Raw genomic sequence first — 27,982 nt, 5'->3', positions numbered from 1 at the left:
TTTTATATCACATTTTTTGTAATTAATAACATGACAATTTGTAAGTTAATAGTAAAATTTATATATTACTAATAATAAAAAAATGTACGACCTTTAGAAAATATATATAATTTTATAAAAATTTGGATCTTTAACTATAAAAAATAGGGTTTTTTTTCCCAAGGAAATATTTTTTTTTTTAGTGGGGCCTTAGGCCTAGGCCTAACTTGCCTAGGCCTTGAGCCGGCCCTGACAAGGTGTGTAGAACTCTATACTACCAATACTCACATTTTTACACATAATTTGTTACAACTATCTTATACGATAAATTATTATAGATTATTTATTACATAAATTTACAATTTCTTTTTTCACTACTCATAATTTGCTAAAACGAGATAGTATTTCATGTTGCCCAAGATGTTAGACCATTGTCTCACTGACGGATGGGTCCCACACCCACCAGACCAATCTCTCCTTTTTATCGGACGGCCTGAAGGGACCCACCACCCCCACTTATCAACGAGACAATAGTCTCATGCGTCACATAAACTATACTTTACGCTACTTACCAAGTCTACTACTAACACTATTTAAACTCAAAATTCAAGTATCCCTCCCTTCCTGTACTTGGAGTCTTGGTCTTCATTCAGATCATTCTTTCACAACTATACCACCTGCTATGTACAGACACCATTCTGCCTTCCACCTCTCCGGTGGCGGTGGCGGCGGCTAAGTTTCACAGCAGCAACAGCCTCCTACGGTAACACTTTTTAAAATCCCAGTTTTGGTCTCCAAAACCCTCCCTGCTGCCTTAACTTTCCTTCAACAACAACAACAACTCCTCACTTCAAAAAAACAAAACAAAGCTACTACTCGGATCATGGAGAAGATCGACTCTGCCGTCACAAACGCCAGACACAATATAATCGCTGCCGGAGAGAGCGTGACGGCAAGGAAAGTGTCTCAGGTTGCACTGCTCATCCTCAACCTCGACTCTTGGAATTCTCTTGGCATTCCAATGCAGGAGGTCCCCAGTCTTCACCGCCTTATGCTTCTTGAAGGGAAGGTACTATTACTGTTACTATTACTATTACTCTGTAGTTCTAATTCTAATTCTATTTTGATCCTATAATAAGTCCTTATTTTTTGTTGTTTGGTTTAAATTAGATAAATGCATTTATCCATTGCTTTGTTGGGGTCCAAAGAATTACCTCATTGTATGATTTGGAAGTGGCAATCTGTAAGAATGAGGGCGTAGATAGCTTCGAAGAGCTCGAATTGGGGCCTTTGGTGCGACACCCACTTGCCTTGCATTATTTTTCACTCAAACCTGATGCCACTGAAGTTTTTAAGATAACCGGTGAGGAGGTAATTAGTTTCCTCTGGAAGTTCGTATATAGGACGAAGAAGAAGAATAACAATGTTCAAGCTGAAGAGTTTTTGGATAGGAAGAAGAAGAATAAGAGTTATTACATTGACAATATTCAAGTTGAAGAGTTTTTGGATTTTATTGCTAAGAGGCGTTCCGTTGCCAGCAAGGAAGAACTTTGCTTACGAATTCAAAACTTGGGGATGCATATTTCTGCTGTCCGAAAAGCCATGAACGCACAAACTGCCATTTTAAAGAGACCTGCAGATGCTACTTCTATTTCTCAGCGTATCGAATCAATCTCCTCTGCACAGAAGGATTTTCGTGGCAAGCGCATCAGATTTGTTTCGTCAAGCTCCAGTGACGATGAAATTGATGATGATCCCAACAATGCTAACTTGCCATCACAAAATGTTGCAAGTTCTGACCAAATGACTAGTTGTCCTCACCCAGCTGAAATTGAAGAGATGACAAGGATTGGGCGGGATGACGACATGTGGGAGTACCCTGCTCCTGCTAGTGGCAGCCCAAGACAAAATGAGAGTTGTTATCAACATTCATGTTCCACCATGCCTGGACCCTCTGGATCATCTCAAAATATAAAAAAGAAAGATAAAATGGAAAAGAAAAATAAAAAAGAAAAGAAAAGAAATTTTAATGAAGCTGATCTTGCAGTCGATAATCAATCTATAAAGAAATTCATTACGAACTGGAAGAAGGCATGTCAGGACCATACTGAGCCTGATAAGGTATGTTAATTTCTTGTTATAAATTATGCTTCATGCCTATTCGCTGCTTTATATAGTTTATCTGATGTTGAAATATAATTTTGCTTTGTATGGTTTATATAAAGAATATGTGTGTAAATTTAATTCTTTAAAATGATTTCACAATAGTTCTCAAGGTTTATAAATTTTTCCTTATCTGGATGTTTTGGAAATAGAAGAATAACAACACCTTCGATTGAGTTGAGTATAATTTGAAGTGGGTTAAGCATTTGGGATTGCTTAAATTCATTCTTACTTGTGATAATGTCATTAAGACCATTGTATGATTGGATGAGGACCTTTGGCAGCCTCCATTGTTTTTTTATTTTTTATTGGTAAGTTATAGATGTACCACCTCACCCTCCATCCCATTATTTTAGGAAAGGAATTGCCAATTTTGCTTATTGTCACAGCATCCTCCATTTTCATTTATTTTAAGATTTTGTTGCTCTTTTATATTTTGGATTGTAATTTTTTTGAAGGAGAATGTGTACTTCTCCTTTATACTTTTTCAAGGTCCTGTTATTATTATTTCTATTACTTAAAAAAAAAAAAAAAAGAATTATGAGAAAAAGCAAGCACTTGCCATGAAAACTTATATCTTACATTACATGCCTTGAGACTTGTATTGTGAAATTGAACAGATTTTTTTTTTTCTTCAACCTTGGTCTATCTTTTGTGATTATTGCAGGTCTCTATTAAATGTTTGGATCGTTGTGATCACTTGATGTTGCAGAAGTTTAGGAGCATATATGAAATTTAGGGACTGTTAAGTGAAATGCATAGTCTTCTATGTTCTGCAGTACTGACTTGTTCAAAGTAACCAATTTATTTATGGATTTCAAAATATCTATTGATGTCCAGAATTTTTCTTATGAAACCGTTGCCTACAAACTCCAACAATAGGGGTTGGTTGTTAAAAGAAAATAATGGAAACAGTGAGGAAAGAAAAAGATATTTTTTAAGGCTACTCTTTTAATGTTCTGTTCTCTTCTTGATGATTTGCATAACATTATGTTTGATTCACTGCAAGAGAAAAGAAAAGGAGTTTTTTATTTTATTTTATTTTTTTAAATCCATTTTCAAAAATTTGGTTTATTGATGGGGAGAGAAAAGAAATGAAATTGCAAGGAACACCGGTCATCATTTTTTTCTAGGGTCTACCCAAAAAATATGCAAGATATGGAGAGACAATTATAGTTTGATGTAGTGTTTTGATTTTGATTGGGGTTTGGACTCAAGATTTTAGATTTTTAGATCTGAGATTTATGCAAGTTTTGGAGTTGAAATTTGACAAGAAAACAAATAAACAGAGGTCCAGGGGCCGTAAACATACTAGAATGGTAAATTTGAATTTTTGGTGTTGTCGATGCTCATTGATGATAAGTTGTGCTGATGGTTTTGGCTTGAAAGAGGTCTGGTTTTGGTTCAGAAAATTAATGAAAAAAATTCAAGAAGAATGAGATAATTAGGCAGAGTCTTACTAGTTCTTCTAGAGTCACCTAGAAGAATATTTTTTTTTGGATAAATCATTAGTTGGTGGATGGGGAATTTGAACATTGGACATCTCCGTTGAAACACCAAGAAGCACCAATTGAGCTCTAAGAAACTCACTGAGAAGAAATTTAGTGGAGTTTCATGATTAAAGGGAAGCATAATATGCTGAATTTTGTTAATATAAGGTCTCTCTCTAATTGTTTATAGGACCACAAAGTTTGCTTATTCAGTAATAAATTCTTGGGAAAAGTTAACGAATTTTGGTTTAGGATTAGAAAATTTTTATAGGAAAAGAAAAAAGTAACTTATTTTTTTGATAGTTTTTTATATTTTCCATAAAAGTTGTATTAAAACTTTTTTAAAATGGTCCATTAACAAATGCCCTAAGGGCACCCATTAACCGGAGCCTGAATTCTTAACATAACATAAAAAACATTAAAACTTCTACTAAGAAAAGGAAATGACTAAACAAGACTCAAAATCCAACTGGCAAAAGTCAATCTAGCAACAATAAAATGAAACTAGACTCATTACTATGTAAGTAACTACTGATAGAATTGCAAAATCACTAAATTACCTTATAATTAGAATTTTCTAAAGTGTAGGATCTGTTAGTGTCTATCATGTTGGCTTTATAAATATTCAAGATTGCCTTCTGCATCATAGTTGTAAAGAAGAAATATACCAAACTTCTCTCTCTCTTTTCTGTTTGAAAAACTTGCACTTTGATTTTGAATTATGCCATCAGTTCTATTTCTTGTTGTAATGCTATGTTTCTAATCAGGGGCTGGTCTATTTGGTTCTTGTTTATTGTGCTTACAAAAATGGGATATGATTCTCAGCTGACATCTCCTAATACTTGTAGGTTTTCGGGAGGATGCTTCAATTTTATAACATAAAAGATCGACGAATAAAGAAAATCAAATCGATGTTCTCAAATTTTCCATTTGATGGATTAATAAATACTGCTGTAAGTTGATTGTGTTGAATTTTAGTGTTAGCCTTTATTACATGTAATAACTGAATAATATAATCATATCATGAAGAATTTTAGCTAACTCCTATTTTCTGCATTGTGTTTGGGAATCTGGTTTCTTGTTAGACCAATTTAATCTAAGTCCAATATTATATTCCCATGTAAGGTTTTTTCTTTAAATAACAATTAGAACTATGCCTATATAATTGAAATTGAACAATGAAACAGATAGTAAAAAAAAAAAAACTTTTAGTAAAGTGGCAGAAGCAGATCATGTACAGCTGAGTGTTGTTAAAAGCAAACTTAAGGTGCGCTTAAAGCTCAAAGCTTGAAGCCCCAAGGTCTGAGTGCTTCGCTTGGCAAAAGAAACGCTCATTTAATGAAGTGCACTTTTTGAAGAGAGCACACCTTGGTGTGCTTTTTTATATTTTATGCTAAAAAAGATATGAATCATCAAAATTAATTGCTTGATCTTAAAAGATATAACTTGGATGAATGATTTATTATACAACCACTATCCTTAAGGTGTATAGTATGACTCTTCTATCTTATAACTATTCTTTTGAAAAAGCGTCTTACAATCTGATAATCACTACCTCCTCAGTATTCAGTTCTTTTAAAGATCCTGGTTCTGACAGCCATAATAATAATATGATTATAGACATTTCTTATCTCTGTGCTCATTGGGCAGGATTTTGAACTTAGTAAGAGTTATCTCTCACCAGTTGTGCTGACCTGTTTCAAATGTATTGGTTAAAACTCATTAACTTAGGTTTTGGCATGTTGTTTTGTAAGTCATTATTAATTTCTTGCCTTTGTTGATAAAAATTTCTCTTAATTACTATAGATAAGGTTTTCCTGAGTTTCATAATAAAAGAATTCTTGTTTAACGACTTGTCTTGGGCTGAATGGAGTTATTGTACCTTTGTGTTCATTTTATATTCTTCTTTGTAACATATTTTCTTTGGATTGCTGTTTCTTCTGCTTCTACGTTCCCTATTGATGTAGAACACAAATAGGAAATAAGAAATAAAAGAGGAATAAAAGGAAAAGCATAATAAATCCTAAGCTTCACCACCTAGAATTTGCCTCCAAACCCTAGGCTTCACCTCCTAAGGGTGTCTGATATCACCACCAAACAAAGGAGGAGACATATTCTCAACTCATTATAATTAATTCTTATTCAAATGCAACTGTCCTTCCTCATTACAGCAGTATCAATTAAATAGATTTTAGAGATTATATTAATATGGGAAATGCCTAATCAAATTCCCTAAAACCCTCAACATTAAAAACTAATTTCAAAATTCAAATTCAAAAACAATTTCAAATTTAGGTGTGTTTGGATACCGTTTATTTTGTTGAAACTGAAAAATTATTGTTGAATGTACTGTATATAATAGTAAAAGTTAGTTGAAATAGTACAGTGGAACCCATGAATAATGCTAAAAAGTGTAGTGAGACCCATAAATAGTAGCAAAAATAAGCTGAATAGTAAAATAATTTTAATTTTTCATTTCAATCGAAACGCACACTTAGAGACAAAATCTTAAATGAATTTTGTGCTCCCTGCATCACCTATTCCACTCTTTTCTTTTTCCACCTAATTTTTACAGTTTTGGTGTTGAATTCTACCAGTTTTTCTTGATACGTAAGTTTATAATTGCTGAGGCCAAAGGTCTGTGGACCAACTGGTATCTCCTTTGCCCATGAATAAGGGGGGAGGGGTGGGATCATGGGTTCAATCCTGAGTCACTCATTTCAAAATCATTAGAATATGGTTAAGCCAAATTGTAACAACATTGATGATTTGAAATGAGATCAACCTCAAAAATTTGGGAGCAAGTACTAACACTCAGTGGTGATTGGATCTTATTTCACTGCAGTGGTAAGTGGTAACTAATCATTATCTATTGTAATGTCCTTAATTCATCCCATATCCTTTGGACTTCTAAAGCATTAATCTCTACAGTTTCTATCAACTTTGAAGAATCCCATTCAATCTCATCTATTTGCACCCAATTCTAATATGGAGAAGGAGCTCAGTGATGATCAGGCAAGGGGTTCTTCCTAATGTTAGGCTTGGTAATGATGTTGGGATTTGGGAGAGTTCCATTGTCTATGAGGTCTTGTATTTCACATTTGAGGTGGAAACAATTATCGGTTTTATGGCCAGATTTTTTATGGAAGTGGCAATACTCATTGAGGTTCGAAGTAGGAGGTACAAGATTGGGCATAGATGTGGGATGTAGAGGTTTGATGAATATTCACATGCAGTAAGTGTATAATTACCATTAGTGATTCTAGTTGCATGGTGTTGTAAAAATATGGAGTGCTCCTTCCAGAGACCTGCTTGTAAAGGACAATGTTGTATTGTCTATGACTCATGTCTAGTTATCCAGGCCATCTAAATATTAACACTACTATCTAAATGAAGGTTATTGTTTGACTAGGACTTTACCTTTCTTTTTTTGTTATTTAAAATAATCTTATAAGTTACTTCAGATGGTATAGGTGCTACTTCTTGTATCTTATATTTGTTCGAGTGTCCTCATTTTTTAATTGTTGTTTATGTTTTATATTTGCATATGCATGGTAGCTCACCTCTGCAATCCTTGTTGTGATGCTTCTATATTAGATCACACATTATGATATAAGTTGCTTTTTATATATTGCAGGTATTATCTACCAAATCTGGAATGTGGGACAGCATATTTGATACCATCCTAGCCATTGATCAACAGGAATTAACCAGCTCACATATGCAAAACCAATCTGAATATGAGATCATAGATGTTGAACCAAGTGTTAAAGAGGCACCTGAGCATAGTGTTGAGCTTACACACAGTAAGTAGTGTTTGCTTCTTAAATTAGGCTTTGCTGATAATAATTCAGTTATGGTTGGCAAATAGGCTTTTCTTCTTAAAAGAGGATGCACCAATAGACTTGTGTTATCTGTCTGTTTTTTTTTTTTTTTTTTGGGGGGGGGGGGGGGGGAGAGAGAGGATTTCATAATTTTTTAATTGTCAACCTAAATTGGTTGAAAGTTAAAAATCCCTCCCCACCCCCCCCCCCCACTCTCAACCTAAAGAAAAAAGAAGAGAACCACCAAGAGTTAAATGTTATGGGCTCTATGACTTGGCTAAGCATTTTGACATTATCTTGGTTTCTAAATCTTGCTGAAATTTGTAAAATTTGACTCACTAGACTCTTGTCATAATGCCACAACTTTAATATACAAAGCCTTGGAATTCTAGGGCGATTATGTGAGACTTTGATATTTGTTTTTTGTTTTTGGACAAGTGGGCTTTGATATTTGTTAATGGAAAAGGTGTATTTTCATTTGGCTGGCTGGGCATAATTTGGTGTGATTTACTTGATAAGTGAATTGGGGAACCCAAAGTGATAGCACAATCATTTGGGGACCTCACCTTATGAAGTGGTGATCACTAGTTTGAATCTACCTTTCCTCCCCATTGGAGTCAAAAATTATATAAGAAAAAAGTGAATTGGGGAAGGTGTCAATATGTTGTGACACTTTTTTAAGTTTCCCTCCTTATTATCCCATCATTCCTAATATTATTTCCCTATAAATTTGTTCACTTTAATTGTGATTTGTAACTACCAATCTGATCTCACAGGTGTTTCTGTTGAGGACATTATTAGGAAAGTTGCAATGTATTTCCATGGAATCCATAGTTATGGTCAATCAGTTCTAGAAAAGAGAATTAACATCTTACGGAAGCTCTGTGATTGTGAGTTTTGGCTAGCGGAGCAATTTTGTGTCAATACATTTAAATCGCTTGGTTTTGGGGAGTTTTTAATGTTTCTAGAAAAACATGCCTCCCTGCTACCTGAAGAAATACACGAGTTCTTAACAGGTGACATATGTGAAAAATCCCCTTTCAAGGTTTGCATGCTTCAGCATCAGCTGGTTGTTTTAGTATCACAAGCTCTGAATGGCTGCATAGGGGAGAAAGAAATAGTGAGCAAACAGATGATTTCTTCACTGCTTATGAGGCAATTCCCATTGATCAGTTTCAAAATTTCGGAAGATGGTTGTGTGTCAGACTTCCTAGATATTTTGGGGAAGCATAAGACCAATGTAATTTCTAAAGGAGTCCTATTTTCTGTAACATTATTTGAAATGTGTTATGTTGGAGACTCAACAGCCCATAATGGAAGTGAACTATTAGAAACCACCAAGGTGAGAATTGACGTCAGCCAGAAAGTAGGAGCCTTGGAATCTCTTACATCCAAGGATGCAATTAAGGCCTTACTTAGGGCACCGCTGATGTCAGATCTAAACGCATGGGCACATTGGGACCTGATCTTTGCTCCCTCACTTGGTCCTCTTGTACCATGGTTGTTGAATGAAGTAAACACGAAAGAATTATTGTGTTTAGTGACTAAGGATGGCAAAGTCATGCGCATTGATCATTCGGCTACTGTGGACTCATTCTTGGAAGCTGCACTTCAAGGATCTCCTTTTCAAACAGCTGTGCAGCTGTTATCTTTGTTCTCATTAGTTGGAGGAGAAAAATATGTTCCCTTGTCCCTTTTAAAATGTCATGCACGTCATGCATTTGAAGTCATTTTGAAGAATTCTCTTGAGAGTAGAGAAGTAAATGACACTCAGAGCTCTCTCATGCAAGGAAACACCTTATATAGGCAGAAAATTGTTGATAAGGCTGCTACTAGTAGTTTTAGTAGCGAGTTACACAAAAGTTTATGCAAAATGAATAAAGCAGTGCCTGTTGTATCAAGATTTTTCCTTGATTGTCTTGGCTATTTACCCACAGAGTTTTGTGGTTTTGCTGCTGATGTTTTGCTTTCTGGAATGCGATCTGTCATCAAAGATGCTAATTCAGCCATTTTGTGTGAATGCAACAAAAGGGAAGAGCGTGTCATGCTTCATGAAGTTGGATTGTCTCTTGGTATAGTGGAGTGGATCAATGATTACCACGCATTTTGTTCTGCTGATATTACTGATTTTTTCCCATCTGGAACTTCATGCTTGGAATCCGCTGGGCCTGAGAAAAGCAATGGCTCCAAGAATATTGAAGATTTACCAGGTAAGTCTTCCACTTCCAAAGTAAAATTGAATGTACCTTGCGTGACAGATGGGCAGAATGAAGAACTTACTGGAGTTTGTCAATCAATCAATGGGGTAGAAGTTTTTGATGATAGAATTAGCAGTGGTCACTTGCAACGTTTATCTGAACTTAATGAAGATAAGAATGCAGCCCTGGTCATTGAATCTATTAGGCGGGATGAATTTGGCCTTGATCCAAGTCTTTCAAACACTGAAATTAGCATGTTAAAGAAACAGCATGCTCGCCTAGGGAGAGCACTTCATTGTCTTTCACAAGAATTATATTCTCAGGATTCACATTTTCTTCTTGAGCTGGTAAGATCATCTTCTTTGTCTCTTTCATTGCGAGTAGTAGTGTAGTGCAACTTCACATGTGAATAACATCATGAACCAATATAGTTTTGTGAAGTAGATTTTTCAATGCATCTTATGTTCCGTAAGGACTTTACTTTCACATTTTTAAATATTAGTTGTATTATCATGTAGTTTAAATATCGGCTGTATTATCATGCTGGTTGAAAGAACTTTGTTTACTGTTGTCATACTTTTTATATATATATTTTGATATTCTTACTCTTCTACCACTGGTGTTTTCTTTCCTACCATCTATAACAACTAAGATGTCAACAAATATAGGAACACAGTTATGTTAAGACTATTTCATCAATATCTCCTTCATCAACATTCAAGCAACTAAATCACATTCCTTTACATTTTCTATAAGACACCAATAATAAGAACACAAACGGACAATCTTTTTACCATCAAATAAGGAGTTAAAAGATGATCCACTGCTTATTTACTTTTATTGTGTATACAACACCAAACAACAATTAATAGGTTTCTATTGTGAAGATTTGTCTTAAAATCTTCCTTTTGAGGCACCTTGGTACATCAAATACTATTCCAAGGAAATTTCACAACAATCAACCCCTGAAATGCCACATAAGATGGACCACTAATTTTTCTAGCCTAGCTAAACTTCAATATATTCTATCCTCAACTCTTCTAGAAGGGAAGTTAGAATACAATAAATGTGTATGCATCTATGATTGGTACTAACTCACATTTGCTCAAATTGACCTATGTAAGACAAATTGGGGGAATTTGTCTACGTGCAGTTGTGGTGGGTTAAGGTTTATGAGGATTTGTGGAAATAGGATCTAGAGTTTTTGGAGAATGGTTTATGGGGTTGTGTTAGGATTTAGAAGTGGTTTGATGAGTTGTTTGGTGGCTATTTGGTAGAAGAAAGTATCTATGAAGCATGGGTGCGTTTCCAGATTGGGTTCGGGTGCGGGACTCGGCAATCTTTGAAAAAGTAGAGTGCGGATGCAGCGGGGTGCGGCGATTAAAAAATTATTAAAAATATTTTTATTTATATTTTTAATATATTGCTAAGCATACTTTTTCACATTATATAAACATATACCAAATTTAAGAGCAATAGTAGATGATAACTAAAACATGATGTTCATAAATTAAATACAACCCACAAATTTGAGTTGAGAACTTGAGATTGAGAGTGGGTCGGTGAGGTTGTGAGTGAGTTGAGAGTGAGATTGTGTGAGTGTGAGAGTGAGTTGAGGGTGGGATTGAGTGTGTGACTGAGTGGTTGAGTGTCTCACAGGGGAGACGGAGAGTAGAGACAGAGAGGCAGAGAGCACAAAGAGCACAAAGAGACTAGTGAGAGAGAGCTAAAGTTTGAAGTGAAGAATGCATGAGAGAATTTAGGGTTTGTTATTAAGTTCAAACAGTGCATTTTGCACCTTTTTTTTTTTTTTTGAATTTCGGCCTAAATCGGCGGTTTTCTTGATACGGTCCGAGTGGGCGCGAATCAGCCTGAGTCTACGCCGTGTCAGCACAATTCATGAAAAAAAAAAAAAAAAAAGGATGTGGCACCGACGTGCAGGCAGCAGCGTCCCTCGTGCATTGCTGCGTCGAGCTGCGACAAATGTGGGTATGGCGGGTGTTTTGCCTCATCTGTGCATCCTAGGAAAGTATGTGGACTCCTAGTTTGACTAGAAAACTTAAACCTAAAAAAATACTGACTTGGACCTAAAGAAAACAAAACCTAATTGGATATCATAGAAGATTCTAGACCTAACTAAATTACAAAAATACCCTTAAGTTGTATGATTGTAGAAATTGTAGATTGCTTATGACCATATATTGGACAAGGTTTTCCTCCAAACCAATTTGGAGGAATCTCCTCCAACCCATTAAGTCGCTATTTATAAACTTTCTATGTGTAGAATTTAAATAAGTTACATGACTCATTTAAAAAGTCCTGTGACTAAAAGTACACGTGAGTGGTTTCTTTAATTTCCACATAGTGAGTTGGAGGAAGTTTCCTCCAAATTGGTTTCGAGGTAAATTTTTTCCATATAAAATTTCCTATTACTAATAAAATATAAAATACTCTTTTTGCCTGAAGAGACTCTTATTCACATGTGGACCTAATAAAATTATTCTTGAATAGGGGAGAAATTTTATTGGGATTGCACTCTTATTTTAAAGAAATTTTTATTTACATATATAAAAAAAAAAAAAAATTGAATAGGGGGATTTCCAAAATAAAAGCAATTCCATCTTCCATGGATGCATCACCTTTTAACCTAATACCACCTTGAAACAAAGGAGTAAATATTGAACAAAGCCAAGTTCATTCAGATTTTGGAAGGATTGAATTATCAGCAGATTCCAAATGGTAGATCACCTTTACCTCTCCTCCCTCAACCTAAAAGCTGGTTAAATAGCCAACACCAATATTTTATTGTAGCATTATGCTAAAAAGCTCCATAACCAATATGAAGAGGAGAGAAGATAAAGTATTCCGTTGTCTCAATGTTCTTTGAACCACCAAAGAATCTGGCCTGCCATTATAAAAAAAGAAAAGAACAAAAAAATGAATTATGAAACACAAAACCAAACCCATTTCCTCCACTTTTCACCAAAACCAAACCTGGCCATTAAGTGCATTAGAAAAAAAAAAATCCTAGTTAACCTGGGCTTATGCCTTTTTTTTTTTTTTTTTTTTTTTTTTTTTTAAATTGGTTACACACACGCATCTATTGAGTTTTGAACCCTACCAAAACTTCACCTTTTACTTATTCTTGTGGGAGGACTTGGTGCCATTTGAGTTAGTGCTCAATGTGTAAATTACATCTCCTAGGGACACCACTTTGAGCCTGCTATCAAGTCATTTGTTCACAACATACTGAATTATGACTTGGAAAACATTTTGAAGTACTTTAGCAAGAACATTAGTGATTAATCGATCTATTAAAATAATGCCTCTATTTATACTTTTTTGTACCATCAACTTCTTTTAAGAAAATTGATCTCCCTTCCGAAGCAGTCATAAAATTTGTAAGAGGCTTTCTTTGCGCATCTGTCCTCCCATGAAATACAATGCCCGTTCCTTTTTCACTTCAAGACCCCTTGGTAGCAACAAATCTTAATGTGTGCTTTCTCATTTTGGAAGAGCAATTTTTAAAACATTGTAACCTAGAGGAGCAAAACCCACAATCATATTATTAGCTGATTTGGTGTAAGAGCTAATATGATATGAGTTTCTAGCAAAGTGGAACGGAAAGTCACCAGAATAGAACTTACATCCTAGCAATTTGACATTTTAGATGCTCTCAGGAACCAACATTGTGAAGCTTGTACTTGCCCCTGAGCTGAATTGGCTCCCAAGGAGATGATGTGACTTGTTTAGGCTTCTTTCTCTGTTCTGCCTCTTCTTCCATCCTTTCTATCTTTCAAAGATGCTTTGGTGACACTTTATGACATGGTTTTATTCCTACATTACTAATTTTTTAGCAAATAAGCCTTCATGCGACAATAGAATCCCTTAAACATACATTGACAATAACTGCAACTAAAGTTTGTGTTTCCACCCCCTTAAACCAAATTTTCCAATTCAGCGATGTACTTCCAAAGAAGAGTACAATGATCTACTGCATAAGATGAACTCACTCTCCAAAGACATTAACCAATAACAGTATTATACTAAATAATTCAGCTAAAATCAACAATAAAAAATGGGGGAAATCACACCAACCACTTCCCTTGAGTACAAGGAAATGACAATTTCCCTACTTCACATTGTATTGTGATAAAATACATTGTGTCTTCTGGTTTTATGGTTTTTAATCCTCAGTTGCTATTCTTTTTACTGTTATATGATTTTGTGAAAAGCTAGTAGTAACCCAGATGGTTGGGCATGGGAATTGTGATCTAGTTTATCATTTGATATTATGTCATCTGTACCATTTTGTAGTTTATTGTACATCCTGATACAGACTGCAACCCCAATTGTATGGAATCTTTTTTGGGTTGATTATGAAGATGAATTTGATTATAGGTATTAAATACAGAATAGGTTGCTTAGAAGCCCTTTTTTTAATAATAAATGAATCTATTTATTGTTCATTTTGCTTCAGGTTCAGAATGCTGATGATAATATTTATCTGGAAAATGTGGAACCAACTCTGACATTCATTCTTCGAGACTCAGGCATTGTTGTCCTAAATAACGAGCAAGGATTTTCTGCTCAAAACATCAGAGCACTTTGTGACGTTGGAAATTCAACAAAGAAAGGATCTAATGCTGGGTATATAGGGAAGAAGGGCATCGGTTTCAAATCAGTCTTCCGGGTATGTTTGAAGAAAACTATAATCATACTTTTGTTTGTTTGTTATTTATTGGGACAAGTACTAAGAAATTTATTGGAAAAAATGAAAGTGGGCATTGGCCAAGTACACAGGTTGTTAGATGGGATCATTCTTTGTTTTTTTTTATTTATTATTATAAAATTTTCTATTATTCTCTTTTCTTTTCTTTTTTTAAATTTTTTTTTTTTTGATAGATAATCAAAGATTTATTGCATAAAAAAGGACATCATGTTTACGATGGTGAACACTCTGAACTTAAAACAAATACAAGTAATTCAAGAAGAGTTATGAACAGAAAAGAGAAAATCATAAATGGAAATACATTGTGTAAAAACCCAAATTCTTCCCCACTGAAATAAAGTCCAACCTAGTATAGGTTTCAAAAGATCTGCAAATCTCACAATATCTTCAAAAGTACGATTATTACGTTCCCACCAAATTAACCACATAAGACAAGCTCAAACCATATTCCAAATATTAGAAAATTTATTTTGTGTTTACTTGGGAATATTTGTTTTAAAGAAAGTCATAGAATCGAGTAGCTCAACTTAACTGTACCTAAGGCTTAATCCTGAAAGTATCATGATATCATATGTTTTAAAATTATAGAAGCTCTGATTTCTCGGCTATTTGTTGCTAAGTGAACCGTCTGTATATCATAGTATTTTACAGTTTTACTTATAAGTTTTATTTAAAGATTTTCGTGCTTTTGAAGGAGTCTTTTGACTCTTTTCTGGTCAAGCTCGGTCAATTCACTGGATTATTACGTAGCTCTGGTTTTGTTTTGTTTTTATTTTTTATTTTTTGGGGTAGAGTGTGGGTTGGGGTGGGGTTTCCTCTTGGATTAGGATCCTCTAGAATGCCCTGTTTATTCTTACTGATTATCTTATTAAGTTATTGTGCATCTTTTCCCTTCTTTTTTCCCTGTTTATTTTGTGCATCTTCTTACTGTTTGTCTTATTAAGTTATTGTGGGATATAAAGGTTATGCTTCTCAAACTCCAGGATTGAATACTAACAATTGCAAGAAGTTCAGAAGCTGATTATTTAATCTAGTATTTGACGCTTTAGAAGCAGATGATATAATCTAATGTTGACACTCATCTCCAATATAATCAATGTTTTCGTTGACTCTTTTCATCTGTCACATGCATTCATAAGCTTTATCGTGGTTATTGGTTGTTTTAAGTTGGTTAAAATGTGACTGACAAAGAATGTAATCTTTTTATTTAGAATTAATTTTTTGCTTAGGGTTTATGACTCAATATTCCAGGAGTGGACATGAAACATTGAGTGAAGTTTAGAAGAAGATGATTAAAATAGGTGTTTAAAGGCTATCTCCCACAAAGATTATAAAAATGATTGGAATAGTGTGCAGATGTTTTTCATTTTTAGTAAGTGTGTCAAAGTCTATGTTTCACGAACTCAACATTTTTAAGAAAATTGTAATTGTGGTGAAAAGTGTTATGGTGTGAAAGCAGGCATAGAGTTTGAATGTGGTATCCTCACATAGAAACCTGAGTTACTTTTTGACTGAATGTTTTATCAAACTAATGGTTATACACTATAAATAATCAACTTTCATCAATTTGGGTGTTCTTTCTACAGATCACAGATGCTCCAGAGATTCATTCTAATGGGTTTCATGTCAAATTTGATATAAGTGAGGGTCAGATTGGTTTTGTTTTGCCAACAATAGTACTTCCTTGTGATATTGACTTGTTCAGTAGGCTGGCATCTAGTGACACTGATCATTTGGATGATCAATGCTGGAACACTTGCATTGTACTTCCTTTCAGATCAAGATTTTCGGACAGTACTGTCATGAGCAGCATTATCACTATGTTTTCAGAACTTCACCCGTCTTTATTGCTTTTTCTTCACCGGCTTAAGTGCATTAAGTTTAGAAACTTGCTCAATGATTCACTCATTGTGATGAAAAAAGAAATTGTGGGAAATGGCATCATAAGGATTTCACATGGAAATGAGAAAATGACATGGTTTGTAGCATCGAAGAAGTTGTGGACGGAGGTCATTCGTCGTGATGTGCAAACAACAGAGATCTCTATAGCATTTACGTTGCAGGAATCAATTGACGGGGATTACATTCCACTTCTAGACCAGTGGCCTGTTTTTGCATTTCTTCCTTTAAGGACTTATGGTCTGAAATTTATTCTTCAAGGTGATTTTGTTCTTCCGTCATCTAGAGAGGAAGTGGATGGAGATAGCCCCTGGAATCAGTGGTTATTGTCTGAGTTTCCTGGTTTGTTTGTTGATGCTCAGAGATCCTTCTGCACTCTTTCATGTTTTAGAGAGAATCCAGGAAAGGCTGTGTCTGCTTTTATGAACTTTGTTCCGCTTGTTGGGGAAGTTCATGGTTTCTTTTCAAGTCTTCCCCGGTTGATTATTTCTAAATTACGTATGACAAACTGCTTACTTCTGGAAGGAGGAAATGACAGATGGGCTCCTCCTTGCAAGGTTCTAAGAGGTTGGAATGAACAGGCTCGCATTCTTCTTCCTGATAGTATGCTCAGTGAGCACCTTGGCCTTGGATTCTTGGATAGAAATATACAAATTTCTGATTCATTAGCAAGGTCACTGGGTATTGAGGATTACGGACCTAAAATTCTACTACAATTTATGTGCTCTCTGAGTCATGTGGAGAATGGCATCAAATCCATGGGCCTGCATTGGTTGTCTTCTTGGCTGAATGCACTTTATACAATGTCATTCCATTCATCTAGAAAAACTTTCTTAAACTCTGATACAGAAGGTGATCTCATAGAGAACCTTCAAAAAATATCATTTATTCCTCTTTCAGATGGTACATACAGTTCAGTGAATGAAGGTACAATCTGGTTACAATCTGATACTGTAAGCACTGGGTTTGATGGCAAGCATGGACTTGAAGCTTTCCCAAATTTATTTGCTAAACTTCGAACTGTGAATCCTGCCCTCCTTTCTGCATCAACCGTTGATACCTCATGCATGGATATGAGTTTAGTGGGCAACCTTACCAACATGCTTCATAGAATTGGTGTCCAGTGGTTGTCTGCTCATGAAATTGTGAAGGTGCACATCTTGCCAGCTGTATCTGATGACAGAATTACAAATAGGGACAAGAATTTGATGACAGAGTATGTTTGCTTTGTAATGATCCACCTACAGTCTAGCTGCCCCGATTGTTTTGTTGAAAGGGAGAACATAATCTCCCAATTACGAAATAAAGCTTTCATTTTAACAAATCAGGGCTTTAAACGGCTTGTTGAGGTGCCAATTCATTTTAGTAAAGAATATGGGAATCCATTCAATGTGAATAAGTTGATTAATGTTGTAGATATGGAATGGCATGAAGTTGACACCACTTATTTGAGGTATCCAGTTACTGAATCACTCTCATGTGGACTGGTGAAATGGAGGGAATTTTTCCAGGAAATAGGTGTTGTGGATTTTGTGCAAATTAATCAAGTTGATAAGACTGTTTCTGATCTATCTCATATCAATTTTAAGAATCTAATGTGGGAAAGAGACCTGATTTCCCCTGAATCAATTGCCAAAGACTGGGAATCCCGTGAATTGGTCCATTTAATCTCTGTATTGTCCAAAAATGGCATGCAGCAAAGTTGTATATACCTGTTAGAGATTTTTGATACACTATGGGATAGTTGTTTTAGTGACAAAGTGATGGGTTACTGCAATCCTAACTCTAGCGGAGATAGCAAACCCTTCAAGTCTTCTTTTATGAGCAGCATCTGTGATGTCCAGTGGGTAGTATCTAGCATGGATGATGAGCTTCACTATCCCAAAGATTTATTTTACGATTGTGAAGCTGTACATTCAATTCTGGGTGATTCTGCTCCATATGCTGTTCCAAAGGTTAGTATGATATGCACTGAATTTGCCTTTTGAACTTCTCATCTTGTTTTAACTTTGATGTAATCTTTCTTCAATTCTGTTTCCTTTTAAATTGGCTGTATATCTAATTATCATGTATACTCTTTACAAAGTTATTTTCTTTTTATGCATGAAATATTGTGAAAGGTGCAATATATTTAGAAGCTTTTTGGTTTAATTTTCTTGACTGCTTCCATTGTGATTTTAAGAACTAGAACGTGGTACAAAACATACTAAAGGTTGCTACAATTATCAGAAAGGGTGTTCCACACAATGAGATTGGGAACCATATTGAGCAAACAGCTCTTGCTTTAGGAGCATCTCTCTCTCTCATTTGTTTCTCTTCCCTTGCTTTGCCAAAGCATTGCACATCGACTGAGAAAGGGTGTGAGCCTGAATTTGCTACATCAATCAATATGAATTCTTTTTTTTCTTGGGTTAATTATTAGTTTTATGAAAAATGCAGAACAGATTAGACCTTTAATTAAAGAAAAGATGAAAAAAAATATGAAATATTGATGCAGATAAAGTTTTTGTTAGTACATAACGTTATATGAAATAAACTTTCATCACAAAGTTCACGTTTGTATGGAAGAAGAAAGTGAGTTCATAAGGGTTGCTCCTGGTCTTTTGTGTATTTGATATTGTGTTGCAATATATGCATGCTCTGTGTTAAATACTGTAACATGAAACAAAATATATATGCTTCTCCATATAATTCTTTGAATGGGTGGCAAGCCAAATCCAAATTAAATGATTATCTATTTATAAACAATGTTCGTTAGCACTCCTACAAGAAACAACCTAGCTAAGGTGTGCCCTACATTTTCTTCACTTGCTCTGCAGTTAAGCCTCATACAGTGTTCCACGCCTTTAATATGATGAGAAGAAGAGGGGCCACCCTCTCTTCTTTTCTGCACCAATCCTTATTTACTAATATATCTTTTTTTGGGTATATAGCTCAGTTGGTAGAGGGGATAACCAGCACCAGTTCCTCCTTTCTTTTTTTGGGGTAGGGGTGGGGGTACTTGCTTTAAGAACCTGCTATATCTCCCTGTATGATGGGAGGATTTAGCTGACATGGGTTTATACAAGTTCTTTATTGAGCTTTTTTTTCTTCTTCTTGGAACAGGTACAAAATGGAAAGCTAGTAAGTGATATTGGGTTTAAGATTAAAGTTACTATTGATGACATTTTGGAAATTCTAAAAGTGTGGAGAATTTCTCAGAGACCTTTTAATGCCAGGTATTGCTGCATCTTATTTTCCATTTTAGATTTTTGATATTTGTCATCTGAAATTTATTTAGTAAATGTTCTTTCCTGCTGGCTGTAGGAACTAATTAGTATTCTTTTTTTGTTTTGTTTTATGACATAGGATTTTAATGCTTTACTTCTTTCTGCTGTTTAATTGATTTGTTCATACATATTTGGTAGTTTTCTCTTTCCACATAAAAAATCCATACATTCTGTGGCTTTACTATTGCTTTTTCATGTGAAGTATTTGTCAATAGCTTGTGTTTTTACGAATAATGCCTTCTTTTTTTTCGTTTGAGCATGTTAGTGGTATAATATTTTCTATGCAGGGTAATAGTGCAATAATGCCAATGTTCATAAAAATAAAATAAATAAAAGAAAAAGCAAATGGTTGTGTGTTTCTCAGTGCGACCAATTAAAACTGATATCAGTGCTTAGATTATGTTCCTATAGTATCATCTACGAGCTTTTTATACTTGAGATTGCTCTTTTAGTCATACTCTGCATTCATCTGAATTTGTTTTGGGGGCTCATCACCTGACTGGTTTTTTTTTTTCCCTAGCGATGCTTCTGAAATATATATATATATATATATAGTGTTATTTTGTAATTCTCAAGATTTCATGTGTTCTACATGCTGTGGCAACGCATGTGTAAGTACTCAATGTTGGATGGAAATTCCTTGCATGGCTATTTTGGCGATTTAGATAATTCAGATGATTCTTGGACATTTGTTTGTTTATAATTTGACAAACGAGTTGATTCAATTCGAGAAAAGGAAAGAAAGGTAGAAAAAGACCTAAAATAACATTAATAGAAGTATTAAAAATGGACATGTCAATTAAGTAGGTGATAGACAATAATATTTTGGATAGGATTGAATAACATAAAAAAAAAAAAAAAAAAATTACAGGTAACCAACCCTGATTAGTATGCTGAGCATTGATATCCTCAAACCCAATTTTTTGGAACTAAGACTTGGATCAGGGGCAGAACTAGTAAGAAGAAAGGGGGGCCATGCCCTCCACACACACCCCCCCCCCCCCCAAAAAAAAAAAAAAAAATCAAAAGTCCTTTTGTATTATGTGTTTTTATTGAATATTTCAAAGATTTACCTTGTCGAAATTGGAGTTGGCCCTCACAAATATTTTATTCCAATGGTGTTCTTAAAAGAAACAAAACTATATTTTGTCTTGTAATTAAGAGGTGTAACAAATTAAACATTCTAGTTTCAAAGTAATAAATTAGTGAAATTACCCTATAATTTCAAAAGTGACAAAATATACCTCTATTTCTAAAAATAACAAACTAGACTTTAACCCATTGTGTTTGAGGTATAATGTAGGTTGGGGTTTAATTTTTACTTTTTAAAACATCACATTTTAATTTCTTACTCTCAAAAATATATATTTTAATCTGTCACATGCTTAAAATAAAATTTCTCAGAAAAGAATTAGTCAGTTGGTATAATATTCATAGAGACAAATGTAATTTTTTTTCCTTCTCAATTTCATTTTTTATTGTAAAACATGCTCTTCTACTTCCATTAAAGTTTTACATCATTCATGCTTTGGTACTTCATTGGTTTCATTAAAATTTTGTTAATCCCTTTGGTATACAATTAGTATTTTAAATTTTTTTTTAGGATAAACGGCAGAATTAGTATTTTAAGTTGAAAATGAATAATTTCATAATTTTGCTATGGAGATGATAAAAAATGAATTTTATTCTATGAAAATCTTCATGGGGCATAATTTTGAAATATTTTTGTATTAAATATTTGTGTATAGGTCTAAGATCAATCTTTACAACTTTTGTATACTCATTGGAATTTAAAAGATAACAAATTCTCCTAAAATAAAATTAGTTAGCAAACATATACGTAAAATTTGATAATTTTATGTACAATATATTTATAAATTATGACTTACTCCAATATTAAAACATTAAGGTTTTTATATGTATGTATGTGTTTGCGAATGCGTGTGGGGTTTGTTTTCACTAATATTAGTATCACAACTCAGTCCCTCCCAAACAGAAATTCTTGGTTCCACCCCTGACTTGGATGTTGTTATTGTTGTATAATTTAATAGACTTGTATCATGGATCTATATCTGCATCGAGATGCTTTTCATCTATATTTTCTTTCCAGAACCAGAAATTTTTACATGCTTTTGCTCATACCTTCATCTGCTCCTCTTCTTATTCCTTTTTAAATAACTTTCCTTTTTCCTCTTCCTGTGACAGTGATATGTTATCTACTTATGGAACACTTGCTTTTAATATATTCTGTATACGTGCACTTTCCTGACATCTTAGCATTATTATATCTATTTTCCATTTATTATTTGTTTAGTATATATGTCTGAGTCTTTCATTTATAAAAAATACTTCAGTCTTTCAGCCGACTAAATGGGACCAACTTTCTTTGCATGCCAGCATATCACAAATGTCAAACTTGTACACATTCATTTGGAAAAAAATGGCTACTTCAAGGCACAAAATCACAGAGGCATTACATTCTGGATCTTGCATATTTGTTCCCTATGCATCTGGCTCTAGTCATGAGGATGTGGTACCTGGTATGTTTCTGTCTCCAGAAGAAATATGTTGGCATGATCCAACTGGTTGTCTAGACCAAATTAAGGAGATGAATCCTCAGTGCAGTTTGACAGAAGTGATTCATTGCCCCTTAAACAAGACACTGAGCAATATATATCCAGGCCTTCGTGACTTTTTCGTTTACAGTTGCAGAGTACATGAGACCCCTCCTCTCCGTAGCTACCTACGGATTTTGCTCCAGCTATCTACTGTTGCTTTGCCTTCACAAACAGCTAATGCAGTAAGTAACCAAATCTGAAATAAAATCACAATTGCAATTATAATTTGTTGTGGTGCAACTAAAGTGTTTCTTTAATGTCCCAGGTTTTCCATGTATTTCTCAAGTGGAGCGATGGGTTGAAATCTGGACTCTTGAGTCCTGAAGATATCATTTACTTGAAAGAGCGTCTTATGAAATTGGACTATGCGGTACTTCCAACTGAACAAGACAAGTGGGTTTCCCTACACCCTCTCTTTGGCCTTGTGTGCTGGTGTGATAGTCTGAAGTTACAAAAGCAATTTAAGCATTTCGATAAGATTTATTTTTTGTACTTCGGCAAACTTAGTGAGGATGAAAAAAAGATACTTCAAACGAAAGTGTCTGTGCTCATGCAAACCATAGGGATTCCTGCTCTGTCAGAGGTAAGATCTCTCTCTCTGTTTAGGCTTTGGTCTGGGGATGTTGCTCTTGAGTTAGCAATGTTTTTAACTCCATATGAATTCATCCAGTAGGTAAGGCAGTATAGCTAATTATCAATGTGTTGACCTGAAAGGAATGGACTGCTAAACATTCCTGCTACAAATGACTGGAATTTCAACTTGAGCTGATCCTAAATAAGCCTTGAAAAAAAATTTTAATAACCATTTTTGCACTCAAAAGAATATAGTACTCTGCCTACTTCTATATTTGCACATCATAAGGAAGCTTGTATACAAAAAGTATAAGGAACTTTATCTTATGTGGTGCTCCATGAGATACATGGGTAATCTTTGAACTGTTTCATTATTGTCCGTTTAACTGTGTAGAGCTTTTACTGATCATTTATTGATTGCCTTTAAGGTACTGGATCTTTTATGTGATGTTATTTGGTCCTAGAAGTTCTATGATTTCAATCTATTTTAGTACGTGTTGCTTTGCAAAGTTCATGGTTTGTGTGGACTGGAATCGTTCCTTTCTCCATTGCATACTCTCAACTTGCTTCAGAATACGTTTTTAGAAAGTTGGAGTTTGCTGATTGTATGTTCCTGTAACACCACTTTCACTTGAGATGTAGCTACTTGCAAAGCATAACTTAGCAAAGAATGAACAGGTGTGGGAAAGGGAGAACGATATATGCTTTCCTTTACTTGGATTCGGACATCTCTCTCTCCCCATAAGAAAAAACGGATTGCTATTGCATGTGGATATAGTATGTGTTTGCATAACAGTTCTTTTGAATTATTGATTTGTATCAGACAATGGAATTTCTTTGAAATGCTAGAATTTCTTTTTTCGCTTGAAATAAGCATGACAATTTGTACAGTTGTCTATGAGTTGTTGAGTAGACATCAATCGCTGTGAGATTCTGTTGATTGAAGCAAAGTAGAGCACCATTTTTGTCACCCTTAAGAGAAAAAATAATAATAAAACAATAAATGAGATATATAATGCGATCTTCACCTTCCTTTCCTCATTGTTGCATTAATGTGCAGGTTGTTACTCGTGAAGCAATATATGATGGTCTGGCAGACTCTAGCTTCAAAGCTTCATTAGTGGGCTGGAGTCTTCCTTATGCTCAACGCTACTTCTGTAGTTTACACTCTGAAAAATATTTTCAACTCAAGCAGTCTGGATTTGATATTCTGAACCGTTTACAAGTAGTTGTTGTTGAAAAGCTTTACTACAGGAATGTCATAAAAAGTTGTGGTGGTGCATCTAAGAAGCAAATTGAATGTAGTTGCCTACTTCAGGTATGTAATGAAATCCTTTGTTCCTTGTCCTTTCCCTCACCACCACCCCCCGCCACGTTTTTCTCTCCTAACACACACATGAATATAGCAAATTACATAGTGTTCAAAGGCGGTAATCTAGTGGTTCCAGCCTATGTTGCACGGACACCAACACTGGTATGGGTAAGGGGATACGCCATTTCTTGAAAAACTAGAGTACGATATGTTGGGGGTACGGCAATAAATTGATATTTATTTTTAGGTATATTTTATATATTCTTACACATAATTTGTGTTCATTTTAGGTTTTAAAAAAAAAAACAATCATTAAAATGAAAATAAATGATGTCTAACTACACACTCTCACAATCCCTTACAAATACCAACCAAGCCCATCACCAGAATAAACCAACCCAAATTTCATTGCACCTAATGGTTCTGTAACATTTGAACAATAAATCAAGGTTTTTCAACAAAACTTTCTCTGAAGTTTTATTGTCTTTTAGCTTCCAAACAAAACCACACTTTACTTATGTTGAACCATAGACATCTTTTACATTGAAGCCTTTTTTGGGCTGATGCCTCCAAATCCCTAAAATTTGTCAGCCTCCAACACTAACTCAGTACTCTCTTTTTAGTTGATGGTTACTAAACTTACATAAGTACTATTAAACCTCCTATACTTTGCAATGTATGCTTTGTTAGAATTTGAGGGTACTTCCAACATTTATTGTACGCCTTTTACAGGACAACGTTTTGTACACAACCCAAGAATCCGATTCTCATGCCCTATTTATGGAGCTGTCTCGTTTGTTATTTGATGGAACTCCTGATTTACACTTGGCAAATTTCCTTCACATGATCACAACCATGGCTGAATCAGGTTCAACTGAGGAGCAAACAGAATTTTTCATCTTGAATAGCCAAAAGTTACCTAAGCTTCCTAATGAAGAACCCGTTTGGTCCCTCCCGTCCATACCTTCACAGACAAAGAATGATGACTCACTCCAAACAACTTTTGATTCGACAACACTGGATGAGCGAAGTCATTTAAAGTCCAAAAAGAAGGCTGGAAATAACTCAAACTGGCCACCAGCGGACTGGAAAACTGCACCTGGTTTTAGTCATGCTCGTTTAAGTGGTTTTAAGACTCAGGCAACAACTGCACAGCCTAGCAGCAGCCCACGAAAGGACAATTCTGAAGGTATAGTCATGCAAACTGATAATGTTGTTCCTATCTCAATTGTTGATGATTGGACCATTGAAGATGATTCAGCTGCAGCTTCAAAAGCTTTAGTTTTGTCAGACTGCAACAATTTGGAAAATCAGTCTGGCCATGCTCCCAGTCATGCTGATTTTACTATGGATGTTGACTTCGATTCTGTTGATTTAGATCCCACATCTGATGGCCCTGAGTTGGATGCATCTAATTTTAGCATGAGAGATCATCTTAGATTAGGTACCCCCGATGGAGCACAAGCCATGCAAACGGGGAGGCTAGGTGAGAGTATTGCTTTCAAATACATTATTGGGAAATTTGGTGGGACAGTAGTGAAGTGGGTTAATGAAGATAGTGAAACTGGGTTACCTTATGACATTATAGTAGGGGAGGAGAATAGCAGAGAGTTCATTGAAGTTAAAGCAACTAAATCTCCAACAAAAGACTGGTTCGATATATCAATGAGAGAGTGGCAATTTGCAGTGGAAAAGGGAGAATCATTCAGCATTGCACATGTTGTTTTGTTAGGTAATAATGTTGCAAAGGTCTCAGTATTTAAGAATCCAGTAAAGTTATGTCAACTAGGCAATTTGCAGTTGGTTGTTATGATGCCCAGGAAGCAGCAGGAATTTTCCGTTGTCTCCTAACGGTAACAGACTCTCATTTTTTATCTGTGCTTATGGGTTATATTGACTCTCTGAAGTCTTTAGCCTAACCATAACTGCCTTTATGGAAATACACTGAAATGACAGAGGATTGTGTACAGTGACTCTTTACCTCGACTTGACGCATGAAAAACTTATTACCTTTCCACGGTTGGTGGGTGAGTCCAGTTTGTTTTAGGCAGAATGTCTATGTTGCTACCATATTGTATATAAAACTTCATTGAAGGCCCCTCGTATGTAAATCATAGATAAAAATTTTCTTGTAGGCAGAATGTCTATTTTGCTACCATATTGTGATTTTCTTTATTTTTTATCTTTTACTAGCTTGTAACCTCATGCATATGTATGAATACATTTAAAGATATACAATAAGATGCATAATATAATTCATATATATATAATTTAAATACTATTGATAGTCATTTTTATATTTTATTAACTCAAAAAATTTTGTAAGGCTCTTATTAGGTATAAAATGTAAATTGTCTAAGTTTTTTTTTTTTTTTTTTTTAAATTATTGTGAAGTACTTTTTTTTTTTTTTTTAATTCATTTATTCTAGACTGTTTGGTTTTTGTACTTAATAACTCACTTAGATAAATATTTATGATATAGTCCCACATTTGATTCTAAAATTAAGAAATAAAATTCTTTAAGAATAAATAATTTAGACACATTGCGCAAAATTGAAATTCTAATTTGAAATTCGAATTTGAATTTTGTCTGCAAGGAGAATAAATTGTGTAATTTGTGCCTGAATGCAAATTAGGGTCCTAGTATTTATGGCAAACTCACTTTTCTTGGGAATAGATATAACTTTACGAACACATGCATCAACCCTTACAGTAACAACCTTACCAAAATACAAGTCTTTCTCTTCCGAAAATGATATTGTTTGTGAAGCAACACCATCCAGCAAGTGAGGTTATTGTATGTGTGAAGGTGCACCATATAATGGTGTAATCATTCATCACAATCACATGCTAACATGTTTGTACTTGTGCTTGCCTTTTTTTAGTTTCTGATGCAATTACAAATTGAGTATTTTGAGTATTGAATACTGTCAAAATTACTATTCACAACAAGAAAGAAAAATAATTTTTCTAAAGGATTTTAAAAAAAATTACAATGAAAAGAAAATTACTATGAAATTTATTACAAAATAAATTATATATTATATGCGGGATTTAATAGCATGTTGAGTTTCATTTGATAAATTATCCATTCAAATTACAAAGAAACAAGTTTTTACACTTTATTATTATTGAATAAATAATATATTTTTTTATTTTTATATAATGATCTGGTCTTGAATATTTATCTTTTTTTCTAATTCCAAAAATTTTCTAGTGTTTTTAAATTTGGCCACCAAATAGCACCACGACTTTTTTTTTTTAAAAAAAAAAAAAAAAAAAACAATATCAGATAATCAGTACATAGGAACAATCATATTTTATGTATGAGAAAATGTGAAAATCATTGCTAAGCTATGAAGACCAATGCAACAATACACACAGAAATTTATCATGTTTGATATATAATTTTCAATTTAATTCAAAATCAACAATATATAAGACAAGAAATGGTTATTCATATATTTTCCATAGCAACTGTCCATATCTTAGTATTATAGGTGTTATGTAAAGTTGTAAACTAGTCACAGTTGCAAGTTTTCACCTAGAATGTGAAGTTGTAAACTAGTCACAGTTGCAAGTTTTCATCCAGATTCCTTTAAAGTAATTGAAGCTATTGGGAAATACAGTCCAAATATGAAACCTCCTACTTACCATGAGTTAAGTATTCCAATTCTCAATAAAGAGGTGGCTTACACAAATGAGTTATTGAGTGATCACAAGGAATCTTGGGGGAAACATGGTTCCTCTATTATGTCTGATGGGTGGACTAGTAGAACCAATCAGAGCTTGATAAACATTTTGGTGAACTGCTCAACTGAAACTATATTTGTGAAGTCAATCGATGCATCATGTATTTTGAAAACTAAGGAAAAAAACATTTCAATTACTTGATCATTTGTCGATCAAATTGGGGAGGCTAATG

At 34.4% G+C, this 27,982-nt stretch overlaps 1 protein-coding gene across 1 annotated transcript; it reads left to right on the top strand.

Moving 5' to 3' along the window:
* The first annotated feature begins 600 nt into the window (after nucleotides 1-600).
* Nucleotides 601-26,260, top strand: LOC115992797 (protein NO VEIN-like). The gene is made up of 12 exons (XM_031117038.1): nucleotides 601-1,048; nucleotides 1,150-2,100; nucleotides 4,481-4,585; nucleotides 7,270-7,438; nucleotides 8,233-10,001; nucleotides 14,135-14,347; nucleotides 15,973-18,240; nucleotides 19,391-19,503; nucleotides 21,952-22,354; nucleotides 22,438-22,755; nucleotides 23,806-24,063; nucleotides 24,790-26,260. The coding sequence occupies exons 1-12, from the start codon at nucleotides 863-865 to the stop codon at nucleotides 25,906-25,908; spliced, it is 7,872 nt and encodes a 2,623-aa protein (XP_030972898.1). The 5' UTR covers nucleotides 601-862; the 3' UTR covers nucleotides 25,909-26,260.
* Nucleotides 26,261-27,982: the final 1,722 nt, after the last annotated feature.

The sequence above is a fragment of the Quercus lobata genome, chromosome 5 (genome assembly GCF_001633185.2).
Source record: "Quercus lobata isolate SW786 chromosome 5, ValleyOak3.0 Primary Assembly, whole genome shotgun sequence".
In the NCBI taxonomy this organism is placed as follows: domain Eukaryota; kingdom Viridiplantae; phylum Streptophyta; class Magnoliopsida; order Fagales; family Fagaceae; genus Quercus; species Quercus lobata.
Note: the sequence above shows the minus strand (reverse complement) of the source record. Positions and strands in the feature narration are given on the sequence as shown.

Bases quoted from the DNA above. Each gene is read 5' to 3' on its own strand.
- LOC115992797 (XM_031117038.1), top strand. From the start codon at position 863: ATGGAGAAGATCGACTCTGCCGTCACAAACGCCAGACACAATATAATC. The intron at 1,049-1,149 runs GTACTATTACTG...GGTTTAAATTAG, and splicing joins TTATGCTTCTTGAAGGGAAG to ATAAATGCATTTATCCATTG. The intron at 10,002-14,134 runs GTAAGATCATCT...ATTTTGCTTCAG, and splicing joins CACATTTTCTTCTTGAGCTG to GTTCAGAATGCTGATGATAA.